This window comes from Triplophysa dalaica, chromosome 1 (genome assembly GCF_015846415.1).
Source record: "Triplophysa dalaica isolate WHDGS20190420 chromosome 1, ASM1584641v1, whole genome shotgun sequence".
Lineage (NCBI taxonomy): Eukaryota > Metazoa > Chordata > Actinopteri > Cypriniformes > Nemacheilidae > Triplophysa > Triplophysa dalaica.
In genome coordinates this window covers 20,629,621-20,653,868 of record NC_079542.1, presented here as the reverse complement: position 1 = coordinate 20,653,868, position 24,248 = coordinate 20,629,621, and the positions used below count along the sequence as shown (strand labels likewise).

The following is a 24,248-nucleotide window of genomic DNA, read 5'->3' as shown; positions in this document are numbered from 1 at the left end:
AGGGTTTAGTGTGTCAGTCTGTGTAGATCCGTATGCGCAATTAAAATAATTAAAGTAGAACTGTGCGACTGCGAGGGAAATTCAGTCAATTAGCTAAATATCTCTCTCTCTATTACTTCTTACTGGGTTTTAGTCTGCATTGTAAATTTATGTAATGGAGGCACGTGTTTATTTACAAGCGGTCTGTCTTTGAATACATTTACATTTATTTTTGGCAGACGCTTTCATCCCAAGCGACCTACATTGCATTATCATTTACATTTACAATTAGGTTTTTGCGATCCCCTGGGATCGAACCCACAACCTCTTACCACTGAGATACAGGGAAGCTGAATACAAAATTAGAACTGTAATAGTAAACCTACTTACACAAATGCTTACAATAATGTAATTTACTGTATACTACAGCGATATTTCTTGAGTAGCCAGTGGTTTTCTTGCCAAAAATGTTGCCTGTATTGTGTGTGTAAAAGGCCTCAACAGGAGAAATGTTATACCCTCCCTGAAATCAGATTCATGCCATTCTGTGCCAACCTTTCATCTACAATGTACTCTAAATACATTCAGACAAACTAGCTTACTGGACATTAGCAAATGGCTCTAAAAACGTTCTAAAACTGGAACTCATTAATCCTGTTTGGTAAAACTGTCTCCAATTCTATGAGTTGCTCTTCTAGTCTCCATCCGTCTGCCCTTTGCCTTTGGCAGGGTCATATGCACAGAGGTATATGTGGTTTGGCAGATGACAGTAAAACTGGTTTATTTTTCTTTATTTCGTCTCTTACCCATGTTAGTAATGCCATTTTGAGAGGGCACAGCTGTGGAGCATTAAAGGTGGCTTGAGAAAGCGATGAGAAGTCCATTACATCACACAGCAATAACTCTGTATACTGTACCTTCTACCCTTCAAAACGTTCTTCGATGCCAAACAAAAGGTTCTTTGTGGCAAAAAAAGTTGTTCAGATTATTGAAAGATAAGAAAGAGATGGTTCTTTAAAGAAACTTTGACTAAATGGTTCTATGTGGAAACAAATATGGTTCTTCTATGGCATCGCTGTAAAGAACCTTTAAGCGCCTTTATTTTTAAGAGCTTTTTTTAAGAGTGTACCTGCTGAGAATGTAAATCATCTACTCTCTTGGCACATGCTGAGAAACTCATATCGAGAGCGAGACCACCCGGTCTGCCATTCTTACAAGATGATGAAGTGTTATTGATGTCAGTATAACATCTATTTACTCATTCTGTGTAATGGTCAGTAAATGGTTTCGTCTGATGGCGAATCGTCCTAGTGCAACAGATTTTGCTCCATCCTTCCTCTAATGTTCATACTGATTTATTGTAACAATAAAGATTAACAAGTCTCCACATAACCATAGAAAGACCAAAAAAAGGATGTGAATGAAAACTAGACAGTGCCAATATATTAAACATCCAATTTCAAGCTACCACTTCGGCAAATAGGCTACACACTAAATACAAAGAAATCAAACTACACCAAAAGACAACAATGACTTTAATAGACCAACATAAAAGGTAATTGAAAGTTATAAAACTTTTTGAACCAGTTTAAAACAACTGATCATGAGAAATAGGTCACTGCCTCTTGAAAAACCTACAGTAACCAAAATACAGTTGACCACACACTGCATGGGCAGCGAATCCACGGAAGGCTTTGTTTACTAATCTGGTTCATCAGTAATCCACTTCCAGTCTCTTTATGTGGTCCAAATGTACTGGAAGCATCTTGCTATCCAAACAACCGAGTGAGAAAACTGCTGAAGCAGATGCCATTTACAATGCAGTAAGCACTCCAGAACTGTCCAGCCACAGGTGCAGGAAAGAGTTCAGACTCAGCAATGAAAATGTAACTCTCTGCAACTTCCTCTAGGCTGTTTTATGGATAAACACTGTGAAGCACAGCGCTGTAAAATGGCAGGGTGAATTCAAGGACACAGCACAAATAATAAATTATGACTTGAATTAACCAAAAATAGTGAACGTGACACTTTTACAGAAGTGCCATTAATGCAACAATAGTGGTTCCAAATGGGATATTCCCATAATGTTTTTTTCTATAAAGCACCCGACTCTTCCATAAACTGGTATTTTTAGACAAAAAAAAACATATCTTATTAAACGGCCCTAGTCTAATGTTATTTATTAAACCAAACAATGGTATTTTGGAAATATCAACCTACCAATGGCTGCATCTACACATTATAGGGACAGTTCAACCAAAAATAACAATTTGCCATTATTTACTCACTCTTTGTTCTGCTAAACCCCAAGGAAGATATTTGGAAGAATGTCAGTAATAACAGATCTCATCCCATATTGACTCCTTTAGTATTTATATTCTCTTCTATAGCAGTCAATGGGGAAGGAGAACTGTTTGGTTACTGACATTCTTCCAAATATATTTCATTGTGTTCAGCAGAACAAAGAAATGTATACAGGTTTGGAACAACCGAAAGGTGAATAAATGATGACAGAATTTTCATTTTTGGGTGAACTGTCCCTTTAAAGCGGGCGTAACACAGGGTTTCTGCCTATCTCATATTAATCTTGAGTACATAGAGTAGTATTGCATACTTCGTATCTTCGAAGAGTATTTAGTTTGATCACATTTATAAAAGATAGATACAGCTTTACGATTGTTTCCGAAAACATACGGCGCTTGCGGGGAATAAGGATTGCTCCGAAAAAAACTTTCAGAAACCTGTACAATCGCTGGGGGAGTGTATTCCAGCACAGAAATACTACGTAATACGCCCAACTCGTTTTTTGACAAGTTGACCATGTTAAGCATGAGAAGACAGCACATTTAACATTGTTAAGAAGTCAGAATAAATGAAAAAACGTTGCAGGGCCGCTTTAAGCTTTAAGAGTATAGTAACACTGAAGAAATGGCAATTCATATTTAACCTATCCAACCCATCCTAAGAAAATACCAAACTGGCATTTCTAATATCACATGACTTTCTAATCAAATAACACATGTCAAAAAGAGCATCATATGACTAATTTATGTTTCAGCTAGTATCTAAACCCCATCTTCATTCCATGGGTTACAATGGATGTGAATCCACCTTTAGAGACTGTCACTCTCCAACAGGATTTACTTCATGAAGAACTTTGATCACATATCACAAAATCCCTTCCACAATAGTTCAATGTACAGTGGAGGAGTTTCCTCCCATTTACGGTAGCAGGTGGCCTGTGATGACCTTGCATCTCTATTTCCTTTGTAAAAGCAGGAAGGAGAAATTACAAACGCTGTTGTGCTTTGTTTCTTCGAACATCCTGGAGAAAACATACACAGGTCGAAAAATGCCAATTAAGGACCAAGGACACTTAAATCACTTAGTCTACTTTAAAGGGGGCATTCTTTTGCTGTTTAGGGGGCTTTGATAATGTTTTTGGGTGTTTAACAATGAATGTTCATGTTTCTAATAAAAAAAAAAGCTTTTTACGTCGTATTGTTTACGTCGTCCCTCTTCTCACTTAAACGACTCAATTTCTTCCAGTATATATATTCAATCCCTCCTTCCAAAACGCTCTGATTGGTAACCTACTTAGAGTGTGTGAAGATGTCCCACCCATACCATATCAGCGAGCTTTTCTTAGAATGTGTGTAGCTTAATTCTTCTTACCAGCTGTAGGACTATGATGAAAGTGAAAGTAATGAAGCGTGTAGCTCAGTCAAATTTTTACAATCTCTGATAACCAAACACTACTCCAACGGCTCTTCTATAATGAAGGCCTTGCCCCTTTTTTGGGGTATTCCTGTGGGCGGAGGTTATTTAAAAACTCGGAATAGTGACATCATGTACCCCTGTAGTCAAATTCCAGCCGTTCTCTGTATTCCTTGAAAAGCGAATTCTGTTAAAGACAATATCTCGCTTGGCATTGAACTTTGAGCTTTATCATTTTACAAATATTGTTTACTCTCTAACAGCAACATTATACACTAACTAAAGGTTGAAGATTTGCATCACAGGAAATGGCCGTTTTAATATCATAAAAAACCCCAAAAGAAACATTCACCCAAGGTTGACATACACCTTCTATTCTTTTTTTCTCTATAACCGTGTGAGGTTGTGACATATACATACAGTTTCCAAGCCTCACCTTGGCATTTATGAGTATTATTCAAGTCACATATTTAAATCAAGCTTTAATACAATCGCTGTGTAAAATACAGTATCCAGACTCCGCGGATCATGAACAATATTAAATATAAGTAAAACTTTTTGGTTATTATAGATAATATAATAATTTTATTATAGATAAAGGTCAGGATTGCTATTTTTCAATGGTTTACAACATACCGAGTGTGCGTTGTTATTATCTTTGACATCTTCCAGAATGTTTGGACCTTGAAGCGGTGGCATGTGACGTCAGATTTAACAAATGAACAGCTGCTGAAACTATTAGGCTTGTTAAGTCTGTTTTGTTCATTACTAAGTAATCAGTCATTTCACTTCACACCCTCATCAGTATAATCAAAACTGTGACAATCTTTTCTCTCTGACTGTCCTGTCGACTCTCCCTCTGCAATGTGAACATTTCTGTCATACCCAGTCCAATGACACACCCGTTCCACGCCAAAAACAGACTGATTATTATCACAATACAATGTGAGAGATGATATTTCAGATAAATAGAAACTTGATCCTCACCTGATAATGACACACTGGTTCTCACGGTCGATCATCATGTTTCTATACATGTTATCAGCTAGCGCGTAGATATGAGGAGGGTTTTCATACTGAGCCTGACGGATAGAAGAAAGAAGCAGAGATATTAGCTACTGTGTAGGACCTGAGCCAAAACATTAGACATTTTTGACTGTTTTTGCAGTTACTTCTAATAACTAACTGTGGTTAAGTATATAGACTTGTACATGCTGTTCTGTGGAGATACAGCCAGGTGGCTTCAATGGGTAAGGCCGGTCTGTGCCGCAATTTTATGCCTAAGAATGCAGCTGTAAAAAGTATTTGCACCACACCTACAGCCTTTAAAAACACTTTTACTTGACTAAAATCATTACGGGAGCTATAATTATTTACACAAACCTCTAGGTAATGAACATGCACGCTACTACATTAAGAACTTTATAAGGAGAGTTTTGACACAGGTCGTTGAGTTTAAAGACTTTTCTACAGGAAAACTTTGGCACAAAAGACATGTTTGAGGAGCCATAAATGAGATTTTCAAAGGCTTAAGAATTCACAACATAACAGTGTCTTGGCCCCCACAGTAAATACATCATTCTTGACCCAACTGTGTGCAAGAAACCCATCTTAAAATACTTACTGCGCCTTGGTACATCTCGATTTCTTTTTCTCCAAAGTATGGCATTTGTTTGAAAGGGTTTATTGAGATGAGCACAGGACCAATATATGTCTGCAAATGAAAGTCAAGGTCCACAATATATCAATCGAAGTGTTATAAACAATTTCTAGACAAGGTATGTCATTTTATGTTTCTCTCTTTGAAAATGATTAGAGTTTTAGTTTTTGATAATATAGGAAAACTTCACGGACCGTTTAACACATTGCGGTTATCAGTTCTCATAAAAACTTGACTTATTTTTCATCATTTTGCCCAGCCAAAGTCTTAGTTATGGGCTGGTGACATCAGTGAAGTTATATGTGGTAACAGAGGAGATTTTGGTTATTGGGTCATAGCGGCATTAATTCACTCTTGCTCTGAATTCAATGAGAAGACAAGAGCCGTGCAGTGTGAGTGAGTGATTGGAGCGTTTCTGGCTGCCTTGCCGTAGTTGCTCTTTTGCAAATAAAGGAAGTATTGAGCTTGGCTCGCTGTGACCTCACTTCCATATGCTGCTGACTGGAACACTTTGGTGTTGTTGCTATTTTCTGACCACAATCACGAGCTGATTCAGGGATCGAGTCCAAACTGACCAGAGTCTGCCAAGACTCCATAATCCTAATAAGGGCAAGAAAGAGAAATATATGGCTAGTGAGGTTTTTCGTCTTAAGAAAAGCTAGAGTTTTTTTTCCAAGGGGGTCTTTGTTAGCGGGAGTAACATGCGTAGAATCAGACATGAACCCTGCCAAGTTCTTTGGGTTCATGTAGAACAGAGGTAAACCAGCATTCTTTGGCTGACTTTAACAATCTGTTCTCGTCAAGCTCTCTGAATAGCACCGTTGGACATACGTAAGGCTTTGATTAAAAACAGTTGCTGCTACTGTGAGAAAAAGGACATAGATCGTGGATCTATAGACTTCAGCACAACTTTCATGTTGAACGTGAGAGGTTGGTTAGGATTGATCAGATTAACCTCAATGAAAATCAGATTTTTACTGAAGTGAATGAGGTCCATGAAAAGTTCTATAGGCTACAAGAAAACATACATCTGCAAAATCTAGATATACTAAAATAAAGTGATGAGTGGAAAGGTCTGGTACAGCTTTCCTGTAGCTCAGTGGCAAGAGCATTGCGTTAACAACGCAAGGTTGTGGGTTCGATCCCAGGGGATTGCAAATACCTATGTAAAATGTATAGGATAAAGCAATGTAAGTTGCTTTGGAAAAAAACGTCTGACAAATGCCTAAATGTAAATGTACAGAAAGCCTCCGTAACATAACCTTTGACTTTTTACTAATCCCAACACAGAAACAAGAGGTGATGACCAAAATTATGCCCAGGGAAGAAATAAATAATATTATCTGAATAAGTTACAGATACTTTTATAGGAGTTTATAGGAATGCATTAACAGATGTGAAAAGGATACAAAAATAAAGTCATCCATGTATCTTTTCTTGAGGTTTTCCACAATGGCGTCCTCATTGATCTTGGTTAGCAGCACCATGTCATCCACGCCGCTCTGCTTGACATTGTGGCTTTGCCAGTGGTACCGGTAATGTCCTCGGCTCCCCTGTGAAAGCAAAGACAAACAAAACACTCTCATTAGACAGTATACACACGTAACTGTCAGAAACTTCATTAGCATATATTTGAATGTCCAAAGACTAAATCAGACACCAGAATGAAAAACATTGAAGACATTACGAACCTTATTTAAGTTCAATAGAATGTAAAAATATATAAAATAACCTAATGTAACATACAGAGACCATCACCGGTTAAAAGTGAACATACACTGAAAACACCTGGAAGAAACTGTAATATCCTGGAAAAATACAGTAAAACAACACAGTAAAGTAAATGTAAAGTAAAATTACATGTTTTTCATGTTATTTTACACCAAATTTCTAATTTGTTTCTGTAAACACTCATTTTCAAAATACATGAAAATTATACCCTTTAAATAAAGCTGCAAAATTACAGTTTTTATCAGAGTTCACTGTCAGACAATTGAAAGTAAGAGTGATGTCAGAAAGGGCTGGGAGATGGTTGGGAAAACCTGTTTAAATACCTGTGGTGGTAAATCCTGTTAAAGGTTTTTTAGGAAACCTCTTTGTAAACAATCAATATGTTGCAATTCTGTTTAATGCAACTTACGACACAACTTCATTCAAATGAATCTCATTCGGTCACAAATGCGATGAACACAGCACATTGCTGACGCAGTTATTGCGAGCAAACCATCCTCTCAGCAGAATGACCACGTCGAATTCTGACCCCGCAGCTTGTTCTTTCACCACAGCAGATGTTGATTTTGTTTTTCCACAGATATGAAAAGTGCATGAGCAGTAGTCTTCCTATGCACCCCAGCACTAAAACACATCTTTTGATCTACACCCCATGTCCCCTCCATCTCTCCCTTCTTTTACCTCCCTTCCCATTTCAGTCTCCATTTGCTTCCGCTCTGGTAATGTTTTTGCAGTGGGTGTGTCTCCGGAGAGCTTGGTTCATTCATCATGGGGTGTGAGTCAACGACTTCTGGCTACTGTTATGAGGTCACAACGCCCCGCAAGGAACTGGCCCCTTACTCGGAAAGACACAAAGCCACGAGTGCCATTCGAGAGGACATCAAAGGACACTCATACAAAAAGTATGACTCAAGTATGGAGGTTAGATGGAGAAAGAGTGCCAGACAGACGCAGACTGTGTGAGTGCGCTGCTTGGAGAGCACATGATCCAGCTGCGCTGCTGTTTTAAACATTTTCCTCTATAATGTTGTATTATTAGGGTCTGATTTGAAAGCCAGTGTTGTCTATTCTTTTCCAACAGCGATTTTCCAAAATAAAGGAATGCCGTGACAATGTTAGGGATATGAGGTAAACTGGAAAGACCTTTAAAGTCCTCGATATTCTACATTCCACAGTCTGAAATACTGACAATCAAAAGGTGCTAGAAATGGAAAAGCAGACCAAGTACAGGAGTCTTTTTCTACCTAAGAGGATTAATGAACTTGCCGTCGTTTACCAGCACTTCGGGTAAATTACAAGAAAAAAACACAAATAACTCCGTGACAACGTTAGTAAAGAACTTCACCTGAAGATTATTAATGTTATGCATGAAGCTAACTTCCGGTCTGTGTTTGATTATATTATAACAATTTCCTTTATATTTAATTTACATTAATCTTAATTTATGTTAAGATTTTATTGTATATTATTTGTATTAAATTTATTTCAAACTACTCAACAGTTATAGATTCTCTACTGGAAGTTACGTTTGGGCAAAATAACGTTTGTTTATGTTGTTGCCACTAAAAGTCTACAAAACAAACAATGACATAAAGGGATATCTCAGAGACAAAACAAAATTTTCCCATGTTTAATCAGCATCAAGGCATCCTGACTGAATATGACTTTCTTCTTGAAGAATAATGCAGTCGGAGTAATAAAACCACGGATCATTTTTCTTCAAAGCGATAGAAGGTGAATGAATGGGGCCATTTTTTTAAGCTCCAAAAAGTGCATCCATCGATCAAAGAACTGCACGACACGGCTCCATGGTCTTACTAAAGGTCATATTCAGTCAGGATGACTTAAGGGTGATTAAAAAAATGGGGAAATTTAGTAATCCCTTTAAAGGGATAGTGTACCCAAAAATTTAAATTCTGACATGAATTGAAATGAATTTATTAGTAGTCGACAGTCAATTAAATGGCTCAAAAAAACACATTCTCCAACCCATGGAAAAAGTATATTAAAACATTTTTAAACTACTGACAACAGAGCTTTTTTTCTCTTCTTTCTGGAAAATTTAAGGAGAAACCCTACAATCTAAAACTTGAGGACCACACAAAGTCAACCAATAAAGAATCATGGCAGCATGGCAGCGTCTTTACTTTTAAAGAGCTATAGTTGCTCCAACTAGGCTTATTTAGGGATAAAAATGTACAGTTTTTTTAAAGCAACACCGGAAACAAGAGAGGCTAAAGCTTTTGCTGTGGCTCACCCAGAAACAGCAGGCATCATTTAAAGCATGACAAAAAATGATACCCATCTGCACCATGCAAGGTTACATCCCAAACCTCCCTGGGAAGGCACAAATCAGCATTTAAAATGACTAAATAAAATATCTAAACCTGGAGTACATCACTACAGCACAACAGATGACAGCTCAGAAAAAGTCATGAAAGAAGCTGAATGTCGCCCATTATTTGGAACAGGTACGACTAATGTACAAGGCTCTACTATGTTTATCATATGACAGGACCTTGCAGTCTATCACACTGTATCATTGGAGACAATTTTTTATTAAGTTATTATCTTATCTCTTTCTGAGTCAGACAATGATCTCTAATGCCTGGTGCGAAGTAGGCAGATAGGTCTAGGCAGACAAATATTATTGCTTATTAATGTGAATGGCAGATATGGAGAGATAATATATAATACACATAACATATAGAAATAGTGTAGATCTGAAGATATATAGTATAATATATATGATTGATTAATGATAGAGGGACAGATGAACATCTGCTCTCCATTTCAATTCAATTTATATAGCGCTTTTCACAATGTGCATGGTTCCAAAGCAGCTTTACAGGAGCAAATCAGAAAAACACAGAAAGGTAAACACAGCACAGTGCATGGTGTTAATAGAACAAGCAAGATCATTCTAATAAATTATATCGAATAAATAAATAATTAAATAAATGCAGTCTCCCGGTGAGCAAGCCAACACTGCCCTGCTGTGATGAGGAACCCAAACTCCAATGATTGATTAATGGAGAAAAAAAAACTTGGGTGAAACCAGGCTCAGCAGGGAGGGCCAGATCCCCTCTTATGTGTCATAGCTGCACTCAGTGACTCAGATGAAAAGCCACCGAGCAAACATCCACGAAGAAGATTGAGAGCCCACCACCACCGACCCAGGAAGTCCCACTTGCCGAAACCATGCAGATCCAACCTGGTCCTACTCCGCGATCGACACAGGAACAACCAGGGTAATGGCATAATGTAACTTTATTCCTCTGTTGTCCGAAATCAACCACAAAACAAGACCAAACCAGACCCACACAGCCCCAACAAATGATACTCCCCCAACCACAACCGACAGGCCCGCCCTTTCTCCTTTCTTTTGGGTGGTGATGGAATTGCCTGAGATGGAGATGGGATGGTCGGTCAGTCCACAGTCTCTCGCATTAGGATGGCACGGGATTTGTAGCTGGCGTAATCTCTAGTTGCTCATAGGCATTTGACGTTCATCTGGGCCTGGCGGAATCTCTCCCTACCTCGGGATGGGCATGGGATGGGCATCCCGAGGCAGGGCCAGAAAGATAATAATTAGCATAGCTGCTGTTCATCTACTATACATTAAATGAAAGCTTGGCTGAGAAGATGTGGCTTTAATCCAGATTTAAATTGGGAGAGTGTGTCTGACCCTTGAGTAGTATCAGGAAGGCTATTCCAGAGTCTAGGTGCTACGTATGAAAAAACTTGAGCCCCTTTGGTGGATTTAGTTATTCTAGGTGTTATCAAAAGTCTAGAGTTTTGAGATCTTTGTATGTTGTAATGTGATAGAAGCTCTGTTGTGTAGGTATGGGCTTAACCATTTAAGGCTTTATAAGTAATTAAAAGAACTTTAAAATCAATACGATACTTAATGGGTAGCCAGTGAAGGTGAATGGAGATGAAACCTGCTTATGTGTGACAAAAACTGCCTCTGCAAAAAAGGCCTCAACTCACGACATTTAAAAATGCTTCATTCATGAAAAAGAGTGAAGAAAATCCATTGTACTCTCTCGAAATACTGTTACAGCTACTCTAATCCTACATCAGTTGAGAAATCTCAGCAGCACTGTTTAAGATCCGAAGCACCATGGCAGTCCCTTTCCTCATGCAAATACCATTGCCTTATATGGCGAGCGTGTAGCGGAGCTGTGCGCCAGTGCAGGCTGAGGCGCAGGAAATGACTGGGTTTGATTCAATAAGGCGGCAATTTTTCTAGCTGCTTCTACTATTCCCTCCTAAACCATATGGATTTCTCACGCGGGCCGAGCTGATGTAAGATCTCTTCTCAGGATTAAGTACAGAAACAAATTATGAACGAGAAGCACATTCCTTGGGTTCTCTATTAAATACATTGAGCATAGAATGCGATCAGTTTCATAATCTATATTCCCTAATACTCTGATGCATTGGATTGGATTGAATTTATTAGACAAAGTAGTGAAATACACTCAATTGTCAAAGATAAATACAAAAAAGTTAAATATACTTATTTCCATTCTAGTCCTTGATGTAATGCACAACTTCACTACTAACTTTGGTGATAGGTTACGTTGGCAAATATAAATTCTCTCAAAATCCCAATACACATACATCTATACATCATTCTAATAACAAATTTTTTACATACTTTTAACATTCACACGAAACGCATTCCACTCTTTAGCACCTGAGTATTCAAAAGACCTTTGACCATACATATTTTTAAACGACAAAATGTAATATCCATCAGACTCTGCCTAATATTATAAGTATGTTTCTCATTTACCCCGGAGAAATAGGAATTTAAGTAAGGAGGAGCTCTTTTATTCAATTAATTAAATTAAATACATTTTTAGCAATAAGGGAAAACTGAAAAACCAGCCTAATATTTTATTTTCCAGGTCAAAATGTATTGGAAATGTAAATGATATCGTCAGTACACACTTCACAAAGCAGCGGCTCTTCTGAAGTCATTCATGTTTTATATTCATGATGGTATAATCTCAATGTTGACAATCCAAAGTGAAGTTTCAATTTAAGTAAAATGAGATTAAACATACGTATGTGTTAACGTTACAAATGTAAAATGTATACGTCATATTGTAGATTCTTCTCTATTTGCTTGAATCTTTTATTACTGGTATTACATTATCAAACCACAATTAATCCCAGTGATGAGTCTGATGACGTACTGAGAAAAAGTCCTCTTGGGACTTCTATCAGGTTACGAAGAAGGGAGAGAACCAGAGGAGACCCAGAGGAGCTGAGAACTGTGGGTAAGAAGGGAGATGGAGGCAGGGCTGTCTACAGTCTCCAGAGACACCAAACACAGAGGGTTTGTGTAAGCTGAGATAGGAGTGGCCTTAAAATTCTGGGTACTGCTGGGAAACTCTGTGCCAAAGTTTCCAAGTTAAGCCCAGCCGTATTCTGCTTGCTTTTAAAGGCAGTGGAAAAGAATGTAGTTTTTCAATTGGGGAAGTCTGGAAGACAATAATTTTCCCAGAAGTACACGTTAGGTTGGGATGCTAAAAACAGGGCTGAAATTTTTATAGTGCAGCTGAAGAGAGAAGGTGATGGTGCATCATCATTCTCCTGACATTTGAGGGCTTATTATACCTCAAAATATTTCCAAGAATAAAACTTCCCAAAATATTGGAATAAATAATTAATTCCCCAAAAAAGCACATCATGTCTCGAACAGAACTGTTTAGTTTCCCATATTCTTCAAAATATCTCCTTTGCTTTTCAATAGAGCAGATAAATTTATACAGTTTTGGACGTATAACGTGAGGGTGAGTCAATGAAGACAGAATTTTCTTTTTTGGGTGATCTATCACTTTGAGTAGACACGTTATGTTTATAAGAAGAGTTTCAGTTTTCTTGAAGGCGAGAGCTCTCGGTATATCTGGGTGGTCTTCGAATATAGGTTTTAATACTGCTAGAACAGAATACATATCCTTTATTGGTTTTTTTTTTTTACAGAATAGATGATTAAATCTATTAGATTTATAGTTTAGGCAATGAAAATAACAGACACAAATTTCACATGTTTTTCACATACGATCACATGTGTAGTGTACAACATGTGTTTTGTTCACACTTTTGTGTGAATCCTATGTATATTCCCAGGTGAAACCCATGGGATCACATGTAAAAACCCATGTGATCAAATTTGCAGACATATCACCACACTTTGCACATGTGATCCCAATGGGTTGCACATGGAAATGTACATGGGAAACACACATTACAAATGTTCAAATGTGTTTCTTGCACGTGTCTGCACATGTGAATTTCATGTGTCTTTTCTGTAAGAGTAACTTTAAGCCTGTCTATTTGAAGGCAATTGAGAAGAAAAGCACAACATAACATATCACAAATATTTCAAAAGTTGTTCATGCTATGATGCTGGACTTTATATAATGCTGGAGAGAACATGACTTTGAAAAAATCATGGCTTATATGGCCTCCCGTAATTGTCTGATTTAAAAGATAGATGAGATCTGGGCTTCCCAGAAGTGGAAACAATATGCACACTATACACGCCAATGAATAAATAAAAGCCAAAGGCCATGCTCATGGGGCAGATTTATGGTTATATAGTGTGCTTTATTCCTTATAAAACGGATAAACTGTAAGGATATATTATACACACACAGTTTCTACACAAAGGCAAGTGGATAATAAACATTTTAACCATCTATTTGTGGCTTCTTGTGTGCGTACAAACAAACATCAACAAATAATGTTGTTAACTGCAAGGGAGGTTCTTCTCACAGAGAGGTCTTAAAAGGAAATTACATTGATACAAGTAATCTCCACACACCTGTTGTGATCATTACACAAAGCACCTAGCAAAGAAATCAATATTTGCTTCTAAAGGTGTACTCTACGTGATGTACTGATCCACAAGAGCTCCAGTGCATAAATTACCACAGCCTCATAAAACTGTCCCGTCTAAAGACATTTTTCACAGAGATACAGAAAAACGCAGGGCCCACATTACCAGCCCACATGAGAAGCCTGTAATGAGTTCATTAATCAAATTCCAACATTCAATTCAACACATTTAACAGCGGAGCTCAAGTCCCCTCAAGCTATTTTGCTGGTGTCTATTTTGGGCTGATCTTTATGAACTGAGAACCTCCCAGACTGAGAAACACCCTTTAGCACACCTTCATAACAATGAAGAGAATGCATCTGAATGCATTTCTTGTGTATGTAAACACACTTGGTGTTAAGGCTACTTTTGAATGGGCTAACAAAAATGATAGAATAGGAACAGAAAGGCGAGTTAGACAGGTCTGTGACATGGGCAAATCTCAGGGTTTGTGTACCTGGCGTTGAGTCTGTTCGTTTACATTTAGCTAACTACCTAATATGATTTGATTAACATTTTGTGACGTGTATATATATTGTCTGCTAATTTATCATGTGTTTTCTGTTTAACTGCCTACAGAGACACAATCTGTCATTGTCACTTTTACAGGTCAGTCAGATGACACTACTAGTTTAAATGTGCATTTCTTGGCCATTTAAAGGGAATAATTCACCCAAAAATTATTAATCTTTCATTTTTACTCCCTCATTATTATTATTAATGACCCTCGTGTCATTCCAAACATGTATGACTTTCTTCTACTGAACACAAAAGAAGATATTTTGAAGAATGTTGGTAACCAAACAACACTGGTCCCCCATTGACGTCCATTGTTTGGACACAAAACCAAAGAGACATTACTCAAAATATCTTCTTTTGCAGAAAGAGTCATATACAGGTTTTGAATGACATGAGGTTGAATGAACGACAAATTCTTTTTATTTTTGGTTCCTTTAGGATTATTGAAAGCACCAGACCTTCAGTCGCAAGTTATAGTCAGGCAAAACTAAGATCATTATTAACAGGAATATAATAGTAGAAACGTGCCGGAAGCCTAGGAAGAGATGATTTGGGTTTGAGTATGTGAGTATGAGCTACGTGTGATGGCAGAAGTGGAGAAAGGCAAACATAACCAGAACAGGAATGTTGAGGGTCAGGAGCTTTAACTCACAGCTAGCGGGAAATAGGAGCTGGCCAATGACGAGAAGAAAGCCTTCAGTTTCCAACCGAGTTAACAGTTCTGATCAGACCGAGTCTCAGATTTAATTCTGCTGACTAGCAAACAATTCTCGATATTAACTGACTTTAAAAGACAAGACTGGTCGGAAAATAGATAAAAATTAGATTGCACCATAAAACACCAGAAAACTAAGAACTCATTTATGTTCATCAACATACGTGCTATTTTACAAAAAGTTTCACAGGAAAATTCATCTTTGGTGCGAACAGACACATATTCTAACATCCATTAGAGATTAGTTATGCCTGGTCAAAAAAAGACCACTTCACCACACATGTATTTAAATAAATGTCTCACTGCTCTGAAACGTCAACCCAACTAAACCTTTTTTTTGCACGAAATCAATTTACAGGTTGCCTAAACGACAAACATTACATTGTCTCTGTCCTACTGAAACCTTGTATGTCCAAATTCGGGACATATATGTACAGTGGACGGTTCGGACTGCTGAGAAGATCACTGGTGTTCCCCTGCCCACCGTCCAAGAACTGTATACATCCAGTGTGAGAAAAAGGGTTCAGAAAATCGTCCTGGACATCACACATCCAATCCAAGCCAACATCTCTTTACAATGATACTGTCTGGGCAGCGCTACACAGCACTGAGCACTAAAACCACCAGACACAAAAACAGCTTCTTCTCTCAAGCCATCTACCTCTTGAACAGTTAAATGTTTTTTACCCCCCTTGCAATTAAAAATCTGTGAATTTTATTGAATAATAATTAAGTGCAATATTAATTATATCCTCCAGATAATACGTTTTTATTTTTTATACAACTTTTTCTGTAAATAATATTTCATTCCACTGTATATAGCACATACCCTGTATTACAATAGTCTATTCTATCTTTTCACTTTACATACACACATAGCTTTACTCTCTATATCTTTATCTTATGTTTATTGCATTGTATTTCTTAATTTTTTATACCAATAGGCCTTATTTAAATCATTTGTGTACTGTATTTGATTGTGTTGTGGTCTCTGTGTACTGTTGTTGCTGTTTCTGGATGCTCCAGAACAAATTCCTTGTACGTGCAAACATACTTGGCAATAATGCTCTTTCTGATTCTGAATCTGAAACTGATACAACACTGAACTTTTAAAATGATTGTATACTGTGATGTCAACGTTGACAAGAACTTTTGACCACTTTTATTATTGGTTAAATATTTGCCTAGGTTTATTTGGCAAATAAAATTGAGACACAAGGATTCAGGACAGCAGTGATATATTTGTTATACTACTCAGCAAGGACGTGTTTATTTAAATTAATTCAGGTATAAAGTCATACATTAAAGCATATGAAAAATCTATTGTTAGTTTAAAATATGTATAAAATCTAGGGTATCATTGTGAACTTCAATATTGCAACAATTAACAAACAATTTGTATACAATACACATTAAAGCAATTTATGACTTATTTTGTCTATCCAAAGAGTCATCGGATACACAACCAGCACATCATGATGTGATCCACATCTGCTGCCCCACTTACTGATAAGTTAACATATTGTAATGCTTGCTTTAGAAAATGGCTACTGGCCAATGTTCTGTTGTGAAGGTCACATGAAATGAGGTAAGAGCTTTTGATGTGAATGGTCAACCAAACACACATCTGTAGCTGCATGCAACACTTTCACAGGTTTATCAAAAGCACAAATATTTACATTCTCCCAGCATGTGGATCATGCACCTCTACCTCAATCACACACAGCAGCTCACCAGACTTTGCTCAGTTCTCTCGATTCATTTTGAAAATGAATAAGGAGTGTTCAAAGGCGCAGCATGGCACTCTTGAAAAAAGAACGGAAAACATTTTTTACGTTCTCTTTGTTTCAAAGTATCAAAAGAAACATTCAATTGTTTGAACTGTCCTGGTCGTGAGTGCCAGACAACAATGAAATACTGACCATTTACCCAAGCTTTTTTTTTTATTGCTTTAATAGATCTTTATAGCAGAAAGTCCAAGCCGTGAAAAATGAGCATAACCAAAAAAAATATTCAACTGACAAACCATATCAGCAACAGATTTTCCTGGCCATGATTTAAAAGAGTTTTGTAATCGCATTTCCTTTAGGAAATGATACAGGATGAATACTGTTGCCCTCATGCACTGCAAATAACATTGAGAGGACCAAGATCATTACAGGGAAGGTTGGGGGGGTTTGGAATCTCCAGAGCAAGGGCACAAAGACCACAATAAGGAGCAATAAATGTCACCATGACTAAATGTCAGTAGGTGAATAAGTTACACATGACATAAGCAGTAAGGTGTAGAAAAAAAACTTTGCTTAGATTAAGGTTAGTCGTACCACAGCCATCTGTTCTGCTCAGCAAACAACTGGGGCCTGAATCTTGACACACTGATAACTTGGGCACACTGTTAGCATTGCAGCAGTACATCTGTTTTCCATGAAATCACAACTTTAAATTTCAGAGCAGCTATGCACTACATCAGTTATAATAGATTGTGTCGGTGAGCTCAGAAGTTTCGATGACTTGAATTCCACCTGAATTTCAGAACACAGTTCCCACGTCAAAAACATGAATAAGATATAGACTGGTGTCACTGAACACATTTACAGGTTGGTAGACAGGTTTAAGGGATCAAGGGACAGTTTTGGTAGAAATATGCTTTCCTACCCTGTTGAAAAAAACTGCATATGCTGGTTACGTATGTTTTGAAGCAAGGTAGCTGGTTTTTACCTGGTTTGAGCTGGATTAAGCTGCTCACATGCTGCTCCTTAACTGGTCATGAGCTGGTTTAGGCTCCTAGCTCAGGACCAGATCATGACCAACTTAAACCATCTCAATCCAACTACCATGCTTCAAAACATATCTAACCAGTCCAGCATATGCTGTAACAGGGTTCTCAAATAAGAGTGTTGACAGGCTGGTGAAATGTGTGAATATCTATGCAATTTTCTGGAACAGTCAGTCAACAGACTGACAACAAACATCAAACATCAAAAAGGTTATGATATATATAATCTTTTTTACAGAGCACTGTTGTTATCTTGGCTGTGATGTATTTGGTTTCGTTCACCTCTCACGCTTGTGGGAAAATCTGACTACTAGTCATTCTTTAGCTCTAAGTGGAGTTTGGAGTGTAAACATAGTTTAGTGTGCCACGGTCGGTCCCAGACACTAAACAGCAAAAACAGACCAACTCACTGTTCTCTGGCTTTTTCCTCCTTCACCCTTTTTTCACCCATTTCAACACAAATTAAGAGAAATGTGTAACACATATATAACTACAATATCAAACTCATCTACTAAGTATCCATAATATATGGATTTTATTGCTATTGGCAAATAAACACAGCCTAGTCAGCCTTGATGACCTCTAAAGACAATATACCGGAAAATCTTGCAAAACCTGTTAACAAAAATCTAAAGATGTACAAAATAAGAATATTCAAAAATTTGAAAGAACAGTTTTTATTCTTGATTACTTATTTTCTTTAATCCTTAACATGTTTTTTTTGGATAAACACTTATTCTAATTCTACAATATTTAACAAAGATACCAAGAATTCAGTTAGTGCAGTTCAAACAAATTAGGACCTGTTCTGTATGCAAACATCAACTTCTTGACTTTCACATTTACATTTATTTGGTCAATACTTTGACATTCAAAGTGACTTAAATGTCTATCATTATTTAAGGAATACAGCAGTTTTTCCAATGCTCATGAGCAGGAAAAACCAATTCGCCTACATTGCCATTGTGTGATCATCCCTTACAACAACGTAGAAACTGCACATGCAAATGCAGATGAGAGAAACAGGAGAGGCAAGGTGAGAGGAGCTCATCCGAGCCAAAGCAGCGTGACAATGATCTAATTTCACAGCTGAAAACAAAATCTCCTCAAGACTAAGAATTTTTAAACAATCTCCAGACCCTGAACTTCTTTTGAAGAAAAAAATGGTCAGAGATTTTATCAAAATATTGAATCAGTTTGTGACCATATCTCTACTTCACTATCTTGTCCTCTCTAACTACTTGTAAAAATTAATACATAAATGAATCATCTATTAATTTAAAAGAATTGTTGAGGTAAATAACCAGTCACAAGGGTCAAAAGAGATTTCAGGGACTATTTTTCTATTATATTTACGATAACATAAAGTGTATTTTTTTCTAATTTATTTAGAAATAAAAAAAATCCTCAGCTACTGTGACTGAACATCTGGATTGAAAGTTTTTAATAAACACAGCTCAGAGTAGTTCAAAACCAACAATAAAACACCATCAAAGAGTCAGCATCAAAGAAGCCAGCTGACACTGAGGAAAATGCACTGCCATACAAGGAAAAATAGATTTTATTGCACAAAAATAAAGCCCTCCCTCACACACACAAAAAAAGAATGGACCAGCAAGGATTACAGAATTAATCTTGACGTCAGCAATCCTTGTAGTAGACATTAGTCTTGTTTTAGGTGAGGGCTGCTGACTCTTTCAGAAAGAGTCCTGTGGTGGGGGACATAGATGCTTTGAATAGTGGGACGTTACTCAGCATATACCGCCCCTCTGTAAGTCTTAATGCAAAACATATGTTGCCATACTGACCTACAATTCAGCATCTGGCAGAGAAAGAAAAAGGAAAAGGAGAGAATGTGTGGAGGGAGAAAAAGAGAGGGTGAACAAAACTACTCGAATGAACAAGTGAACAGGTTTACCTGTAAAACCAATTTTGATAGAAGTATACCAAACCCCCACAAATCTGAAGAACAATGTATATAGAGCGTTTTTAGTATAATGGTTACACACACATTCTACCACACCATAGAGGGACAAAACAGTGTTCATTTAAACACATTGTATGGCCTTAAGTATGCGAGCAGCCCTTTCTAATTATCAGGTTTGGCGACTCCTGTAATTCCACTAAAACAAACCAAACCTAGACGCTATTCTTGGAAAAGACCTGCAATGTTTCATAATATCAATGTCCCAGTGCACAATGCAAATTATATGTGCACTTTATTTTTCTAAATATGTTACCTCCTACGGCAAAGAAGTGAAAATGTGACGCCGTCTTAGTTCTGTGTCAGCCACCATAGTGCTACAAAAGGGAGGGGTCAGCGGTGGACTGAGCCGTTGGTTACAATTTGCAAACTCATAGCAAGATGCACTAAATTTCACAAACTGGACCTTTAATGTACAACCACCTTTGCTGCATAAATAATGTACACTTCCGGGAAGTTTTCCACATGCTGAAACATGGATTTAGGGTCTCAAGAGCATCAGTGAAACCAGGCATTAATGTTGGGTAATGGGCTGTTGACAGTCTGTTTTAACTCATCCTAAAGGTGTTCAGTGAGGTTCAGATAAGGAATTTTTCTGCAGGCTGGTCAGGCTCTTTGACACCACACTTTGACACTTAACATTTTTTAATGCAGACCCCACACAGTGTACAGGGGGCATTGTCATGCTGGAACAGAAAAATGGCATCAACTTACTTTTGACAAACAGTAAAGGACCCTCTAGAATGTCATTGTATGGCCCTTAATTGACAGTCGACCTCACAGAAACGATAGGACTAGACACATGAGTTATTAAGAGTGTCCACTGTCCACATACCTTTGGCCATTTAGACTATCACGGCCAATGTAAACTGAAATTCCCTCAGAAATGTAAAAAGCGTTATAAATCATGTTTCTGTTAGTGTTAAAAGTAACTGAAGATTAGGAAATTATCTAAAACCTTCATTTCTCCTGCACAGCTGGTAGCCTTCAGCAAATCCAGCACCACTGTGTATAGAAGATAATAACTGCTAATTTGAATTTAGGAAACCATTGCATTTCCTTTGGGCTGTCACAAATGAGTCTCATGAAAACCAAAACATCTCAAAATTCCATCTATTTCATTCTAGAGAAAGCTCTACAGGTGCTTTTAGGACAAACTCCTGGATCTATAGCATTACCTCGTACCTCATATTCCCTTAGTAGAAATGGGTGGAGGCTTTACAGTCATATTATGAATATAACAAAACGCACAGCTAGTCTCACTGTTACTGCTCTCATTAAAATACACAGTCCATCTTCAATTGTTTCAATTTACAGTACAGAAAATTGAATAAAAGCTTCACCACCGCATACAATAAAAGTGATATTGTTAAAGCCGTAAGTCGACTTGTTTTTGTAGTAAATAAATGTCAATGTTTTTAAGCAGCTAATTAAATGAGACAAACACATTCAATAATAATACTGCATTTACGTATTAAATGCCACGTCTTTCTAAAATGCATTAGCTCATACAGACATTTCTATATGAGCAAAGCCAAAGTGAAAACAAGTTCTACCGGCTACATAGCTTGCATAAATTGTGTCTGCGTGTGCTGATGATGAGACGGCTGAACTGGATTTACTTGTTTTACACCTGATCTGTACCTGGTTGTATCAGTTGACAGCATACAAAAGGATACAGAGGGGCTATGAAAGAATATTGATATGAGATCCAACGATTACACAAAACAATCAACACTCAAGTGTAACAGATGCCTAATTTTGCTTTAGGAGAAAACAGCATGGCGTTTGTCCATAGCAGGAGGAAATGTTCCCAGTGTCAACACACAAACACAAGCACACTACACACTTATTCAAAGCAGAATAAAGCTTATCCTCATGGCGGGTATTAATAAGGAAGTGACTTTCACATGCGAGTTCACCTGTATTGCTTTATGTCCTGCAACTATGAAGACTAATGTGGTCCTTTTTATTTTTCCAATGTTATGTAAGAATAGATTGACAAGAAGCGATCTACTAGAATAGTGCAGGTATATTATATATATATATAGTTTTCTGTCTAAGGCATGTTACAGATATTATTGTTGTTACACGTATAGCAAGTATAATAGTATCAACTAATCCTTGAAACGCTCAGTTACAGACCAAAACAAAAGAGCATAATGCTGGCCATTTAAAATAGCAAGTTACATGTCATTATATGACAAACTGGGTTGTATTAGGAACAAACAACCTGTACAGGAGGGCTGGGAGGGAGAGGCTGTTTCACTCTAATTGAACAAGAGATGAAGGGCAAACAATAGCTATGTATGACACCCAGGGTGTTCCTCCTGTACAGCAGTCTCTACATTAATGGGAGTCAATGTTCACAATAACAATGTGGCCATAGAGTAACTGAGAAAACCTACATTTGAACATGCATAAGCAATTACAACAAATGATTCCGATAACAGAAAATGTTTATAAAGCTTGTTTTTGCCTTGGCCACAGTTGAGATTATTATAACTAAAAACGTTGTACCTGCACTTGAAATGTAGTGTAATGGAGCCTACTTTATCATCATATTTGTACATTACATCCATATGGTTAACATGATATAAACAATCTAGTATTTGATAAACTTTTAGTTTTTAGGATGTACGTTTAATTGACTGTAGTATAGTAACAAGTTCAAAACAAACGTAACAAGCATCGCTGTTATTAGATACTGATGCTGGAAACCTTTTCCAGGACAGAAGCAGCATCACTGGTGTTTTTCCACTGTACGAGACACGCGACACGGCGACTGTGATCGTCACAAACACTTTCACTCACCATTTCTATTTGTTTATCAGTCCGCAACTTGTCCTCTGCTACAATCCGTTTGGCGAATGCTTTTTAAAATAAATAAAGCCCTGAACGTTTCAGTGTGATCCCGCGGTGTCCTTTCCTCTGGTGATGTTAAATGTCTCCTCAGCACCAGTGTCGCCGCTCCATATTAGTGTTCGCCACACCGGGAAGCCACTCAGTGCGCACTGTACTGTAGTGTCAGTCCGCTCTTAAAAGTTAAACTTCGTAGCTGTTGCTTTGACGGAATAAACCAGACAAGCGACCCATACATGGAGAGAACTGGAGCTTCGCCTCTGGCCAATGGGAGCGCCTCTCTGCGCGTCATTCCGAAGGGAATCCCACCTGATGATTCCGGGGGCGTTATTTTTAATTTTACTTGCTTTTATTTTACTTCCCTTTACCGGCTTTTTGTCTTCTGAATTATTGTTGTTTATTTCTGATCTTAATCGTGACTATGTTTTTCATGTTATATTTGTTAAAAAAAAAAAAGATTCCGGGGGCGTTAAAGCGAGTTGTAGCTGCGCCACGAGCCTGCGTAAAATAAATCACTACTAAACATTTTTAATTTATTTTACTGGAAATATGACGTTTAAGTTATCGCAATATTTGTATTTATTTTTTTAATTAGTGATTGTAAACTTTTTGTCTAGTAAATCTTACATTTTTACAAAATTAAACATAACTATAAACTAAACTAAAAACAAACTATAACCTCCCTAATACAACACTCATAATGTGTCATGCAGGCCTATGTGTTGATAACATATACATGGAGTTCTGCTACGTGACTTCACTTTTGTTAGTTTGTTTAGCTCACTTTTTGAGGAAGCTTTGACGGCATATTTTGAGAGGAACTTTTGATAGATTATTGAGTGATTTTAGTTCATGGCTCTGCAAGTCATCCAGTGGTCAAACTGGGGTTTTTTCATTTACAGTACTTAGATAATAAAATGTACACTGGATGGGTTATATTTAAATTGTCAAACAATACAAGCATGATGTATGAGTTTTAATAGTATAAATTAAATGAAAGCTTTTATAATTTAACCAAAAAAGTGCCCCGTACGTCAGCTTTTACTCGCAGGATTTCAATCGTTCCACCAGGTGGTGTCATGACTCCATTCATTCACACCAAGCCAAGAAATGTTTATTAAAGAAATATTTTACATGAATATTTGAGAGGGTTGATTTTTCACACAACTGAGAATAGTTAAAGTATCTAACATTGTAATAATTGATAAGTGTTACATATTCTGTTTACGGTGTATATCTAAAGAAGGTAAATCTAGTAAACGTACAAGAAAAACTACCAAAAGAGTTGATTATGTTCATTTTATAATATTACAACATTTTTATAACATTATGACTTTTTTATAGTTAAAAACCGACCCAATGGTCCACGCAGGGCTCGCTATAGTTCAATCCTCCCGTTCTTTTTGT

General features: G+C 37.3%; 1 protein-coding gene across 3 annotated transcripts in view; it reads right to left on the bottom strand.

The window, feature by feature from the left end:
• myo1ea (myosin IEa) overlaps window positions 1–23,102 on the bottom strand; it is a 43,312-nt gene extending 20,210 nt beyond the window's left edge. For all 3 annotated transcript variants that reach the window (XM_056747286.1, XM_056747295.1, XM_056747304.1), the window contains exons 1-4: window positions 22,794–23,102; window positions 6,766–6,909; window positions 5,321–5,410; window positions 4,684–4,778 (exon numbers count right to left, since the gene is read on the bottom strand). In XM_056747286.1, the coding sequence (XP_056603264.1) occupies window positions 4,684–4,778; window positions 5,321–5,410; window positions 6,766–6,909; window positions 22,794–22,796 (332 nt within the window). In that variant the 5' untranslated portion in view covers window positions 22,797–23,102. The remainder of the gene's footprint in view (window positions 1–4,683; window positions 4,779–5,320; window positions 5,411–6,765; window positions 6,910–22,793) is intronic.
• Window positions 23,103–24,248: the final 1,146 nt, after the last annotated feature.